Here is a 14,701-nt window from a genome sequence, read left to right as displayed (position 1 = left end):
CACCCATGAGATTCAAGATCCCTCCCACAGGGCTAGTGTACACTTCTATACTAGCTAAGAAGGGGCGGAAGATAACCAAATTGCACCAAACCCAGGAGCCTTTTATGGTAACACTAAGATGAGAAGGGAAGTGCATGAGTTGTGGAGATGACTTTCCTCCCTTCAGTCACTGTATGGCTCATTGCTATTTTTGTTTAAATGAACTGCACGAAACACTTGAGAAGCTGTCCAAATGGACTGGCTACCTCTTAATTAATTTTTTTTAAAACCCAGAATCCAGCATTAATTACTTTTAATTACTTATCTGGAAGGGGTATAACCTGTCCGTTGGGATCACTGGTCAATATTCACCGTTGTAGCCTTTGGGAAAGCTTTTATCTGCACAGCTACTGTATGCTTATCAGTATAATATCCATCTGGCTTGTTGTAAAATGCTGGCATTCAGTCCTTAGTGTATCTTCAGCATTTGTGGATGCCTTTTCAGTGGAAATTAAACTATGGAACAATTTGGTAGGAGCTTCCAGCATGAGATTCTCAGTGTATGACAAATATAAATGTATTCCAAATCCAGCATATTAGACTGCCAGACTGAAAAGATAAGCAGCGAGCCAGTTAAGCATTTGCCAAAAAAAAAAAAAAGGAAAACCCTATAAAGGCTGCAAAAGAATTTTCTTATTTTGAACATCTCCAGATGGGACAGATGTTGAACCCTCTGGCTTCGAATTTGACCAATTACTTGTATCCTGATTCCCCTCCAAATGAATGAAGAACTCATCTGTTCAACAAAAGGAGACACCAAATAAAAGTTCCAAACATTGTTTCGCCAAGGACTGAATTTCAAATTTCCATAATAACTTCTTTTTTTTTGCAGTGGTGAATGTTTCAATTAATTAAAATAATTCAATTTTCCATACATGCCTAAATGAAAATAATTAAAATAATTCAATTTTCCATACATGCCTAAATGAAAATAATTAAAATAATTCAATTTTCCATATATGCCTAAATGAAAATACGCGGTGTACAGTACAATTAGGAAGCATGAAGAAAGCACCTTTATTACGATTCTGGTTAATAACCACTCACTATTTTTCCAAAGGAGTTAGAAAAAGAAACACATATGGCTGCTTATTGGAACCTAAAGTGTATTTCAGTGGTTCTGAATTGCTGTACAGCACAGTGAATTGGGAAAAATAGGTCTGGATTTAATATTTAAATTCTAAGGAACTATACATTGTTTCATATGATTTAAAGCTTGCTAGAAAAACAGTAGTGAATAAAATCCTGCCTCCAATCTAGTCCTTTGCAGATCTGAACTGGTCTGCCATATTTACTCACTTGCTGTCCCGTATTTAATGACTGCTTTTCAGATGATATAGATCACAAAACAGTTAATAGAAGCAGGTTAACGTACTCTAAATTGAAACAATCATGATAATTAAATCAGGAAGAGATACATGATGGTCATTTCTTCCTCCCAGTGCTCTGTCTATTCAGGGCATTGTTGGGCAAGGTTTCCAGTTATAGAAAACAGACCAGTTATTGCTAATAATCTGTATGGGATATTTTACTGGAGAAAGTTCAAGGTGGAGGAATCTGAGTTCTAGCAAAAGCTCTCAGCATCAATGTGATTTTAGACTAAGCGAATTTCATGTGATCACTTACTATGCTCCTACTAGGTATAGGTTTTGCTTCCCCTAGAAATAGGTCTCCATCACTGCCTAGGCAAATGCTGTGAGCCTGGGTAGGGGAGGGTTTGGAGGGGATGTGATATCATTTCCAGGTGACATTCTGGAAGTTTACCTTAATCTCGATGGTAAAGGTCATAGAGAGTATGGGAAATTAATAGAGTATCACTGAAAAGGCTATTTTTTTCTCCTGCTCCTCAGTTTCTCAATGGTGGGAGGATAGGGTTGTGGGTGGACAATTTGCCACCAGGCTTGGGCAGTTGGGAAGCCTACCTAGAAACAATGTAAAAAAGACTAGTTTGGCATGTGGTGGGGAATCTCATTTATTCTGAACTTATGGTAGTGACACATGCCTAGGATTGCTAGGTCCCCGCTTCCCACCTGCTGGAGTTTGCTGACCCAGGGTTAATCGGGGAGGGGATGCCGACGTGCCCACAAAGTTATAGACATTTCTTTTAAGTAACATTTTATTAAAACATAACTTTATTAAACATCAACTTTATTAAACAATTGTAAAGATTGGAATGAAAGATGGAGTAAAGTAGGCCACAACTTGGAATTGGCAACAGCTGCGACCCCCGTGGCACAGCATGTATGATGTGTCAGGTGCCAAGGCCAACCCCCATGTGGCCTGGTGTAACCACCAGCTTGCAGCAAGCCTGCTGCGAGCAACCGGGGCGATGGCCCGCAAAGACACCAGGACAAACACCACTGGGTGTTTTGCCCATCGCTTGGGAAGAGGCAGACAACCTACCCTCCCTTTAGGGCATGTCTTTGAAGCCTCTCCCCAAACCCCCCCTTATTGGGGTTCCCATAGCTGAGAAAGCAACCTCACCCGGCAGCTTTTCCCCAAACTGACACATCTCCATGCCTATCCGCCAAAAAGCTGCATTGGGCCCACTTCCCACACAGACCAGAGCAGCTTCTGCCACATTTCACAGCTGAAGCCAATTCCCCCAGGCCCACATGAATGTCCAGGAGTATAAAACCTCGCCCCAGCTGGAGAGGTGCATCAGTCCCACCAGTATACTGCTGCCCTGCGGGAGGAAATGTCCCCTTGGCATATTACCGTTCTGCCCGGTCCTTTCCTCTGAGCCACCATTATGCGCTTAACGTTGCGGGCACCTCTCCAAAGCCTTCTTTCTGGCAAATCTGACAGCATGCCGCAGCCGAAGCCAGCCAGCCAGCCCCCCGGCAGGCTACCTGTGCTCCCAAAGTAATTCTCCCCCATTGAACTGAAGCGAGAGGGGCCCCGTGCTCCTTTACCAGCTGCAGCAACAACAGCATTAACGAATGCCTCCGCACACCTCGTTGGAGCACGCCAGTGACTCCAGACTGCATGTTCCAGGCCAACATGCTGTCCTCATCCAGCTGACCTGGCATACTGTCCGCTCCAAAACGATGATGTGGCTGACGACCCACACCATCCGACAGCATCCACGCCCCATTGGCCCATGCCAGTAACTCCAGACTGTACGTTCCAGGCCAACATGCTGTCCCATCCAGCTGTCCTGGCATACCATCTGTTCCAACGATGATGTGGCCGATGACCCACACCATCTGACAGAATCCTGAAAGTCATAAACACAAGTAAAAGTAAACCTGGTCAAGCCGAACATATTTATTTGTACGCAGCTGACCGCCAGCGACCACTGGTTTGTAACCGTTGACGTCATGGCATGCCGACCATTCCACTGGTTTATAACCATTGATGCAATAGCCCACCGACCCATCCAAAAGACCGTGCTGTGTCCCACGATCCAATACGTTCAGCAGCGTCCTGAAACTCAAACACAATTAATAGAGAACTCTGTCAGTGACGAACGACAGGGCCCATGGCTTATATGTGTTCTGTTGACAAACCGGTCCCAGCTGCCCGCCGATCCACACTGTCCAGCAGTATCTAGCAGTGTCTTGAAACTCGGAAACACCGTAGCAGTGTCTTGAAACTCTGAAACACAGGACCCGGCTGCCCACCGATCCACGCCGTCCAGCAGTGTCTTGAAACTCATAAGCACCGGCCCCGGTTGCCCGACGATCCACATCGTCCGGCAGTGTCCTGAAAGTCATAAACACCATTAAAAGAGCCCCCCGGTCAGGCTGGCAGCAATCTTAGTTTGCCGATGAACGTCAACGCCCAATGGGCCGTATGCTGGCCCGTATGTTCTGCTGACGGACCGATGCCGGCTACAATCGTGCTGCAACTATGCGGAAATAGGGTCCCCATATTCTGCTGCAGGAAACTGTTGCTATGTGGAAAGAGCGTCCCCCATATTCTGCTGCAGGAACTAATGCTGCTGATAGTGGCGCAGAAAACCCTAACGAATTGGTGTCTCGTCAACGGTGTGTGATCAGCCTGAATGAAGAAATACCTCTCACCTCTTGGGCGTACTGTATGCCTTGCATGGGCATGGCCCCTATGTCCCTTTGTATGCAGCGGAAACGATGGCCCCTATTTCCCCTGGCCCAAAGTGGACCTTCATATTGCCAGTGTTGTTGACGTGGAGGAATTGCGTGCATTCCCCAATCTAAGTGCCCGGTCTAACCCCCCGTGCGCCGCAAAGGAGGCGATGGTCACTGCTGCCTTAAACAACTTAAACAACTGCCTTAAACAACATGGGAGACAGGCAATGATCACGGCCAGCATCGCTAAAATAGCCGGCTTTCTGTCATTTCTGATGGCCGGTGTGACGTAGCCAGCCCTTCCCAGCACGCCTAACCGTGAATGATGTGTGTGTGTCAGAATCATTTAAGTGGGCCAAGTAATGAGGTGCAATAGTTTCGTGATTGCCCAGTGCCGATCCCCCCCCACGTGAGGCAGAAAACACTTGAATTGCACAGCGGCTCTGTCATATGCCCAGACCAGGGCAAGGGGATTAGAGCCTCATATGCCGGTCATAACGATGTGACCCTAAGCGCCCACAGCACTGCCAACCTCAAAATTGTGCTGCCCCATGGAAATTTCCTTGTAATTCTCGAGGAACTGTAACAAAATTTTAGAATCTTCCTTAAGGCTGTTGTACACGCTGCTGCGATAGTGTGGTGCTCTAACCCTCCTGGTTGCACTCCCGGCTCTGTGGCCAATTGCCCGAGGCTGTTAACAGATTGCCACATATCGGGCTATCCCGTGTTCCTTCAAACAGGAAATCGACAAAGTAATGGGTGACGGTGGTATCCCTTGAAACCGAATAGACAGAAACCATCCAGGTGCACGGGAAGTGATCTGAAAGCCGATTTATTGTCGCATTCTGCCAGCTGGGCAGCATGGCCGCTCGCATGCACAATGCCTGGAGCGTGGTCAAAAGAGGGGCATCTCACAGTAGTAAGCTCAGCCCGTATCCCATCATTAACGAAAGCCCCTTTCGGAAATAGGTGATGAATCCCCTTGACTTCCCCAATAGGCCAAGTGTGTTACCCCAACCAGCACTACCGAGACCGAGTACAGATAGCCCGTCTCCGTGCGTCACCCCACAATTTATTGGATGCCGCCTTGTTGGTCGAGGGGCGCCGCTCACTTCTGACATAGGAAAGGGGCTGACCGGCCCCTGAAAAAAAGGGGGGAGGCTGACTAGAATTTCCACACAGGAAAGATTTGCGTGGGTGTGGCCAAAGCAGGTGTTGCAGCAGTGTTCAAATCTGCATGCCCTGCAATAGCAGACCCCCAGGCAACCCCCCCCCCCGCAAATGCAATGGTCATCGCTCCACTGGTGAACGTACCAGCGGGGCATGCCTCACGGCCTGCCCTGAATATATGGGCCCACTATCATAAACCAAAGCTTCTCATTTTTGAGGTCCCAGCGTGCACTCCCGTCCTGAGAGGCCAGCTTCCGAAAGGCCTCATCGTAATTGATGGCGGCTGTATCGCCTGCCAAAGCTCTGGCACTTAGCACGTTGCCCAGATGATTTGCAAGGTGCCAACCCCTCTCGGGGTATGCAAATGTTACCACCCTTACAAATCTGTTGTAACCTGCCAACCATTGATCAAATGACCTGTAACCCATCCCCGGCTCCACCACATCGGATTTGTTAAGTCTGAATATGTCGACATAGTGCCCATTGAGAATGTCCTCCCTCAGCGGATCCCCTTCATCTTTAAGCGTGGAAGGAAGAAAGGTGGAAGGAAGAAAGGAGCCCTTGCTGAGTCGTGCGGGCTCCCACGAGTCTTTGGCTTCCCTGCCATCATGATTTTTTGCCTGATGCCTCCTGCGCCTAAGGGCCCATGCAGGAAGGCCCGGAACTGAGGTGGCAGACAACCAATAGTCATCACCCTTTGCTCTGGGAGATTGACTAGAAGTGGAGGGAGCAGGAACTGCTGCTTCCCAACCCCGCCTGGGACGGTGCTTTTCTGCACTGGAATCTGATGAACTGGAGGAAGGGGATTCACTTCTGCCCAGTTTTCGACTGGGCAACCGGCCTATGAATGTTGCCAGGCCACTAGGGCCGGGAGCGGTCTCTCTATCGGGCTGTTGGGCATTCGGCCTGTCCGCCATGTTGGGAATCTGTTCTATGGCATATGAGGTGTCCTGCCGGGTGGTAGCACACGGGTTGATCCTAGGCCTGGGAACAGACACCTGGTCGGCGGATGGGCCGACATGCAGGTTCCCTTCCCCAGTGCCAGCTGCTGCGGGCCTGCCTGCAGCCCTGGTCTGGCTCAGGCCACGACTCTGACCGGAAAAACGCCCAGTTGGGGCCAGGCTCGGCCGCGAACGGCTGTTTGCGCCTGCCCTCCCTTAATAGGCGGAGCAGACCCACCACTCTTTTGGGTGTCCCTGCGTTTTGGGGCATGGTGTGCCATGTACACCTTCCCTTTAAGCGTATAGACTGGAAATGGTGTATACCTGGAACTGGTGTATACCTTTCTGTTTTAATCTCAGTAAGGTTATCTGTACAGAAATGCCTGTTGTGCAAGCACGAGAGCCTGCCCTGTCACCAGTACTTTTGACCCTGGCGGGACCGCAAGTGGCGTCAGCAAGCGCCGCCGCCCAAGGTATGGCCCTGCTCCCCCAACCTGCAATCGGCCCCCCCAAAAGGAGGAGCGATGTTCCACTTGCCGCTACTTCCCCCCCCCACCCTGAGACGGAAGTCAGCCTGGACTGAAGGCTGCGAAGTGTACTGGCCCCCTGCTCAGAAATCTTTAGCCCGAGGGGTTAAGCAATATAGCCTCCAATAGGAGGAGCAACGGTCCCCCTTCTGTTCCCCTTGGGAAATTGTGGGTAAAAGGGGGGTGTTAAACGCTGGCTCCTTACAATGGAGCAAACAAAAGCCTGTGAATCAGGCAGCAAGGGGAGAAGCAGTGGCTATGTGGCCCGGGGATGGTGCGAACGTCACCTCCAACAGGAGGAGTGATGACTAATGCCGCCTCCAACAGGAGGAGCGGTCTATCCCATGTGCAGGGGTGAGGGGGGGTGGAATAAAAGAGCTGCGTCGGATGGGATTTTCCTGGCAAGACCAATGCCCTGCTCGTTCCTTATATACACACAGCAGGTAGTGGGGTGGATATGGGCACAATATAAATTCTATCTTCCTCCAACAGGAGGAGCTGTATTGCCTCAGCCGCCTCCAACAGGAGGAGCGGAAAGCCTAATATAAACAGCCCTGTGGCTGATATAATCTGCCCTGTATGCTTGCTTGGGAGGAATGTTTGCCCGGTGCAAACAAACACCTTCGGGAGGAAGGCATGCCAGATAAGGAGGCTCTCCCAGCACTGGCCCCCATGGGACGAAGGCCCGCCCTTAAGAAGGCCTGTTCGCCCAGTGCAGGCCCCTCCCCCTTGGAAGAAAGGCTCGCCCGGCGAGACGGCTCGCCCAGTGTTAGCCTCGTGTACGACGGCGGCGGGATAACCTCGATAACACGGAGGATCGATCCCAAGCCGCAGGCAAGACCTCACCCAGCCCTTCCCCCCATCGATTCTCACTGACACCCCAGCCACTCTTCAGTTTTCTTCTCTCTGTGCTTGTCCGCTCCTTTTGAAATCCCTCACTATCTCCCGCTTGTCCGCTACCGATCTCACTCGCTTGTCCGCTCTGTGTCGCACCAACCAAACGCTCTGACTCTCCAGCCAGTCAGTTCCGACTCCAAAAGAAAAGATGGAGTGAGCTGCGGGTGGGCCCAGCACCCCCTTAAATACCTTTTGGGTGGGGCTAGCCATGCCCCTGCCCATCTCCCGCCCTCAGCCACCATTGGTTCTGAGCCTCCCGGCTTTGGCCAGTAGGGAGGCGGTTGCAGGGCAGACCAGGACCGGCACGAGCCTCCCGTGCACTCATAAATCCACGTGTCGGCCGGCCGGCCCCGTCTCCCTACCCTTTTGCCCTCTGGCTTCCCTCCTCCCCCCGGGGCAGCAAACATGGCTCCCGTTTAAGCTGGAACCAAAGCTTCTTTTGGGAAGGACTGGGGAAAACGATTTGCATAGAGTTTCCATTGAGTTTTGGGAGGAAATGGCTAGAGTGTCCGGAAGTGACAGTATTGCACCAGGAACATGCACTTGTATGGGGATAGCTCTCCCCTTCCTGCCTCTGCTGGCTGACCATCAGCTGGTCGATGGGCAGCCTAGTTGATTGCCTACCACAACTGGGCAGTTGGGAACCCTACACATGACCTATAACAGCTTTGTGTTTAGCTAGTGCACTTATGTTGGTGTTGGCTGATCATAATAAAGGAAAGGAAATGACCTAGAGAAGTTTCTTGAGTCCGTTTGATATCCTCAGTACTGAAGACTAGCATGTGCAAAAAGTTCTATTTGGGCAGAGCCAGAATCCTTTTCTCCAATGGGTTAGTTTCTGTCCAGATTTTTTTTTAGATTGATTCAAAAATCATATCTCCCACCTGCAGCACAAAGTAGTACAACCTACTCATCTCATTTTGCTGTACTTAAGTTCCTGCCTACAAGTAGTCAGAAAGGTGTAAAGGTCAAGATTTTGGGGCAGGTGACACTTTCCAAAGCCACATAGCAGAAGACAAGTTACCTGTTACACTGAGCAACACGTAATGGGTACTCATTGGCTACTGTAAGGTACAATCCCAGGTTAAAAAGAGCTCAGGTATTGCAGATGGGAACGGACATCAGAGAGCTTCGGCCATCTGGACAGTACTTTATTTGATGGACCAGTGTTCTCACTATACGTCACCTTGATATTTCCACATGTATGTTATCATCTTACCTTCTCTTGTAGGACTGGAAATTTCTTGGGATGGAGACAGTTTTGTCGAAGTCATGGCTGCACCACATCTCAAGGGCAGGCTGTGTGGTCTGTGTGGCAACTACAATGGGCACAAGAGAGATGACTTGATTGGGGGTGACGGGAACTTCAAGTTTGACGTGGATGACTTCGCCGAGTCCTGGCGTGTGGAGTCCAACGAGTTCTGCACTCGCCCTCCAAGGAAACATTTCCCTGAACTATGCCAGGGAACAGTGAGGGTGAAACTCCGTGCCCACCGGGAATGCCAGAAACTCAAAGCGTGGGATTTCCAGACATGCCATTCAACAGTTGACTATGCTACGTTCTATCGGTAAGTGCAGCTTTTTGATGAGCAAAGCGGAAACAAGAGAAAAACCCTGGAGTAAGGGCATGCTGAACCTCTACTGGGAATGGAACAGAGGAGGGAAGGGGAAGATGGAGCTATAAGAAGTTAGTAAGGATGAGCAACTATAGTGTGCAAAAAGAGAGGGGGCGTGTCAATTAGTAGCTGGTCCAACCCTATGCAATAATTTAGAAATAGTGTTGCTGCAAAGGGGGGCTGGAACCTACCACCTTGCAAGTACGTCTACAGCAATTACTAACTCACAACTAGCTTTTTCAGAACAGAGCACGATGACAAGGCAACAAAGCGCCCTTTTCTGTTCCTTTCAGCAAGTCATCTTCCCTATACTGGATCACACAGGATATTTGCTAGTATAAGTCCCCAGTGTGAGCACCAGGTCATTACTGACCCATGGGGTGACGTCACATCCCGACGTTTACTAGGCAGACTTTGTTTACGGGGTGGTTTTCCAGTGCCTTCCCCAGTCATCTACACTTTACCCCCAGCAAGCTGGGTACTCATTTTACCGACCTCGGAAGGATGGAAGGCTGAGTCAACCTTGAGCCGGCTACCTAAAACCGACTTCCGTCGGGATCAACGCAGGTCGTGAGCAGAGCTTTTAATTGCAGTACTGCAGCTTACCACATTGCGCCACAGCATTTGCTAGCATAGCATACATTTAATAAGGGTTTAAGACCAGCATTGCTTATATGGCCAAGGGAACCATTCAGCATTCTAAACCAGTGTTAATGGGGGTGGGGTGGGGAGCCAGAAGGTAATAAAAAAGGTGGAAGTGGTAATGCCAAAGGCTGGTGTTTCTTGCTAATTTGCAGTTTGGTTTGTAAGACTATTTAAATCAAGGCAGTATTTTATGCTTTGGAAAGTTAAGGATTGCAGGTGGGATCCACTGAATGTCAAGGTCCTAACCGGGGGCCTGGTTGCTTGTGCCTTCACTTTCTGAAGAGAGATGGGTCAGATGGCCATGGGAGAGAGACTTTTCTGTGGTGGTTCCCCACAGATGGACTCCCCTTCCCCTTGCAAATCTGCCTGGTATCTGTTGTTAGGTTTTAGGCACCAGAAGGAGGAAGACATTCTTATTCTTCTAGACATTTGGTGATAGATCGGTCTCCCTGTTGCCTCCCACCTTTTTGATCTTGTCCTTGTTAACTGAGCATGTAACACCTTGGTTCTATGCTGTTTTATCAATTCTTGGTTTTGGTGCTGTTGTGTTTGTTGTTGCTGATTTAATGAATTTGATAGCTTTAGTATTTCCCCCCCCCCTTTCTTTTGTAAACCACTTCAAGCGATTCAGATTCAAGATGCCCTAGAAATGTTAGGTTGGATCCAAAATACCATGAGTGTAATGGTTTTCAAAACAGGACTTTTACGTACCACTTTATCCCTCTAAACCCCCCCCCCCATTCTCATCCTAGGGGAGGAGGGTGAGGAACCTTCATAAACATTCATGTTCTGAAGTGAGAGGGGAGTACTCACAGCCCTCCCCCTGACAACAGGGGTAGAGAAAGTCGGCAGATAAAAACCAATTCCTCTTCTTCTATGCTGGTGTTAATGCCATTTCCTGCCTTCTCACCCAATGACTATGAAAGGGCAGGCATGCGTCTCACAACAGGTCAGCTACGGCTCCTCCAAGCATATCCTACAAATGTTTTGAGACATGTATCTCTTCCTTACATTTCAATGCATACAGCATCAGTGTTGAAATGGTAAATGTTTTCATTGTCATGAACTGGGTGAAGTGACTGTAAGAGGTGTACTCTTTACCATGCTGAAGGGCCTTTGTGAAAGTATTCCTTATTACTCACACACCACTTTCCTAAGTGATGATAAGCTCCAGGGGCAGAACTTAGTATGGTTGGTTCCCTTTAGAAGGGGGAGTACTGGAGACCTATGGCATTTTTGTAGTGCTTGGTTTATTTATAGGTGTACAGGTTGGGAGCAGGTGGAGGCAAAGAGACACTCCCACAGGACAGAAATCTGTTAGCCCACACAGGATCCCTCAAAAGTGACATCCTGGTGCTCCATCCAACTGCAGCAGTCTTTTTCCTTTCTTTGCTTCTTCCAGCATCCCCAAAAGCACTTCCTTTTCACTCAGATACCTATCTGCCAGCTCCCTTCAGCTGAGGGGAGGGCCCCTTCCTCCAATCCCGGGCGACTGCTTGACCACAGTCATTAAGACCTATTGATAGGGTTGCCAGGTCTCTCTTTGCCACTGGTGGGAGGTTTTGGGGGCAGAGCCTGAGGAAGGCGGGGTTTGGGGAGGGGTGGGACTTGAATCCTATCAAGCCCAATTGCCAAAGTGGCCATTTTCTCCAGGTGAACTGATCTCTATTGGCTGGAGATCAGTTGTAATAGCAGGTGATCTCCAGCTAGTACCTGGAAGTTGGCAACTCTACCCATTGAGGAAGGTCTCAGTGGTTGTTATGACACACAACCCTTCCTTTCATTGTGCAGGGTAGACTGAACCACAGTGATCAGAGGTCAAACTCCTTATGAACAGCTTTAGTAGTTCCTCATAACATATTTCCCCAAAGAACCCTCTTCCTGACATGCAGCCAGCAGCATGGGATCTGTTTCCCTGTGAATGCGTGAAAGTGTCCATAGGTGATTGTATTTATTTGCTTCAGATATTTATATCCTGCCCTTCCAACAAAGCGGATCCATATGGTGGTTTACAACCAAGTTAGAACATCAGTTTCAATAAAACCATCAAAAATTCAGTGGAAAACAAAGCAAAATATAGGTAAGGGTAACAGAGGTCCAGGAGTCCAGAGAATAACAGAGACACGCAGTGGCTGCAAGCGAACAAGTTGCTTCCACATAACACTGCACTTGTTGCCTGCCTGTGTGTGTGTTAAGTGCCGTCAAGTCGCTTCCGACTCATGGCGACCCTATGAATGGAAGTCCTCCAAAATGTCCTATCTTTGACAGCCTTGCTCAGATCTTGCAAATTGTTGCCTGCCTAAATAGACCTTATCTTAATGCAGACCAGCTGTCGCTCATTAGACGAACAGGCATTCCCGGTTTCATCATCGCTTAGTGCTCTATGCAAAGCCTGTAGCCTTGCCCTTTTCCAACGGCTTTCTATCATGGCCCAGATCTTCCGGCGTCTCTGCTCGAGTGGTCTTGGTGAACCCTCTCGGCAAGGCCACCTGAGGATGGACCTCAGACACAGCCAGTTCTCCTGAACTGGCAGGCTGCAGACCCGGTGAGACGTCCTCTTCTTCACTCCTTTCACTGTCTTCTGTCTGCTGGGGCTGCTCCTCTGTTCTCACCCTGCCGTCTCCCTCTAGTTCCTCTTTGTCTGAGGAAGCGTTGGCAGGCTGGCTCATGACATCCATGCTGTTCCCATGCATGCCCCTGTAACATGGGATTGCACCACAAAGAAAAAGCTTCAAAACTTCTGGTTGCACTTGCGAAAGGGTCCAAAGAGCTGAGGTTCTGCAGTAGTGTATCATATAGTGGCTTCAGTACAAGAATAGAGGATAGTAACCCATTCTACAATATATTCTAGGCCTGAGGCTATGACCATTGTGAAGCCTCATCCAAGAAAAGGAGATTTTACATGATGGTTGTAGCACTTTCATTTCCTCTGTATTGCTAGATCAACACAAAGTACTAAGAACTGTTATCCAAAGGAGATCTGCTGCTTATATTTCAGCAATAGCTCCATTTTACCACTGCCGTTTTTCACAGGTAAGTGATGAAAATTGAAAATGGAGACCAGGCACAGAGAGATTAGATTTTATTTCATCTAACACTGCATCTGCTCTTTTATTTCATATTCGGATTTTTCTTCTTCCTTCCTCTTTTAAAGTTGCTTGTGATTCATTTAGTGCAATAAACTCCTTGACATGAGAAGAAAAGCGATTTATATCTTGGCTAGGTAGGTAACAGACATCACAGGGAAACGACGTGCAGAGGTTACCGTAGCTGGGTTTCTCTTTTCACCGTAGAAATAATATTGCTGGAAAACAGAAAAAAATAAAATCGTGTCCCTTGAAGATGAGGCATTATTATACTTCAAAGGACACTGGTGCATTTGTGTCGTGTTAGGATGCTAAGTGTGTGATATTAAGAACATAAGAAGAGCCGAGATGACTCAGACCAAAGGTTCATCCAGTTCAGCATCCTCCTTCCAAATTATCCAGCCAACTGCTCTGAAAAGCCATCATTCAGATTATGAAGGCAAGAGCCTTCCCTCGTTGATGGCCTCCTGTCAACTGATATTCAAAATGTATACTGCAAGGGTGTCAAACATAAGGCCCACGGGCCACATATGGCCCCTTGAGAGCTTGTAGCCAGCCCGAAAGCCATCCCCTCCAGTCTCGATCTGGGCTGGCGAGGCATGGCCCGGCCCGGCCAAGTGACATTTATATCATAACCGGCCTTCATAACAAATGAGTTCAACACCCCTGGTATACTTTTGACCCCAGGCCTTTTGACCTGGAGTTCCCATTTTAGCCATCAAGTCTACTCCCTTTTAGAAGTTATCTAAGTAAGTGCCCATCACTGCATCTTGTGGTAGCACATTATATAAGTGGTGTAGTGGTTAAGAGCATGGTGTTGAGAGTGGTGGACTCTAATCTGGTGAACCTGGTTGGTTTCCCCACTCCTCCACATGAAGCCAGCTGGGTGACCTTGGGCTAGTCACAGCTCTCTTAGAGCTTTCTCAGCCCCACCTACCTCTGTGTCTGTTGTGGGTCGGGGAAGGGAAGGTGACTGTAAGCCGGTTTGATTCTTCCTTAAGTGCTAGAGAAAGTCGGCATGTAAAAACCAACACTTCTTCTTCTTCTTAATTATGCATCCTGTGAAGACATATTTTCTTTCGGCTGTCATGAATCTGGTGCCAATCAGCTTTGTTGGCTGACCCTAAGTTCTAAGGGAGAAATTTCTATCCACTTTCTTCATGCTATGGCACAGTTTTATAAACTTTTATTATGCCCCTCCCCAGTCATTTCCACCCTCTAATCTACAAGGTACCACATGGTTTAGTCTTTCTTTGTAGGGAAGTGCTCTAGTTCCTTGATCATTTGGATGCTTCTTTCAGCATTTTCCCTCAGTTTTACAATATCCCTGATAAGAGGAGGCAACCAGACAGTACATGTATTTCAAAGGAAACTGCTTTGAAGTTAGTGCAGGTTATGAAAGATCACATCTGTAAAGGTGTATCCTAATACAGCTTCCCAGAGCAACTGGAGGTCTAAACCAGAAGGTATCCCTAAGAATAATATTTATTAACAACAAATACTTTGTTAGCCACCATGAGCCTGGCTGCGGCCAGGAATGGAGGGCGGGGTAAAAATCTAAACAAATGAACAAATAAATAAATTGGTAGCAAGTTGAGTTTACCATAACTTAATCATGGCCATGTTAATGGTGAACATAATAAAGAATCTTGTGGCACCGTCTTGTGGCAGGAGCTGGAGAGCAGAGGTATACTGCACAACCTTTTCTCCATTAAGTGCATGTGAAGT

At 48.3% G+C, this 14,701-nt stretch overlaps 1 protein-coding gene across 1 annotated transcript in view; it reads left to right on the top strand.

Moving 5' to 3' along the window:
• Positions 1-14,701, top strand: part of BMPER (BMP binding endothelial regulator) — a 195,925-nt gene that overhangs the window by 125,490 nt on the left and 55,734 nt on the right. Inside the window, exon 12 of the mRNA XM_056857049.1 lies at positions 8,858-9,194. Within this exon, the coding sequence (XP_056713027.1) occupies positions 8,858-9,194 (337 nt within the window). The remainder of the gene's footprint in view (positions 1-8,857; positions 9,195-14,701) is intronic.

The sequence above is a fragment of the Euleptes europaea genome, chromosome 11 (genome assembly GCF_029931775.1).
Source record: "Euleptes europaea isolate rEulEur1 chromosome 11, rEulEur1.hap1, whole genome shotgun sequence".
NCBI lineage: Eukaryota > Metazoa > Chordata > Lepidosauria > Squamata > Sphaerodactylidae > Euleptes > Euleptes europaea.
This window is presented reverse-complemented; position numbering and strand designations above follow the sequence as displayed.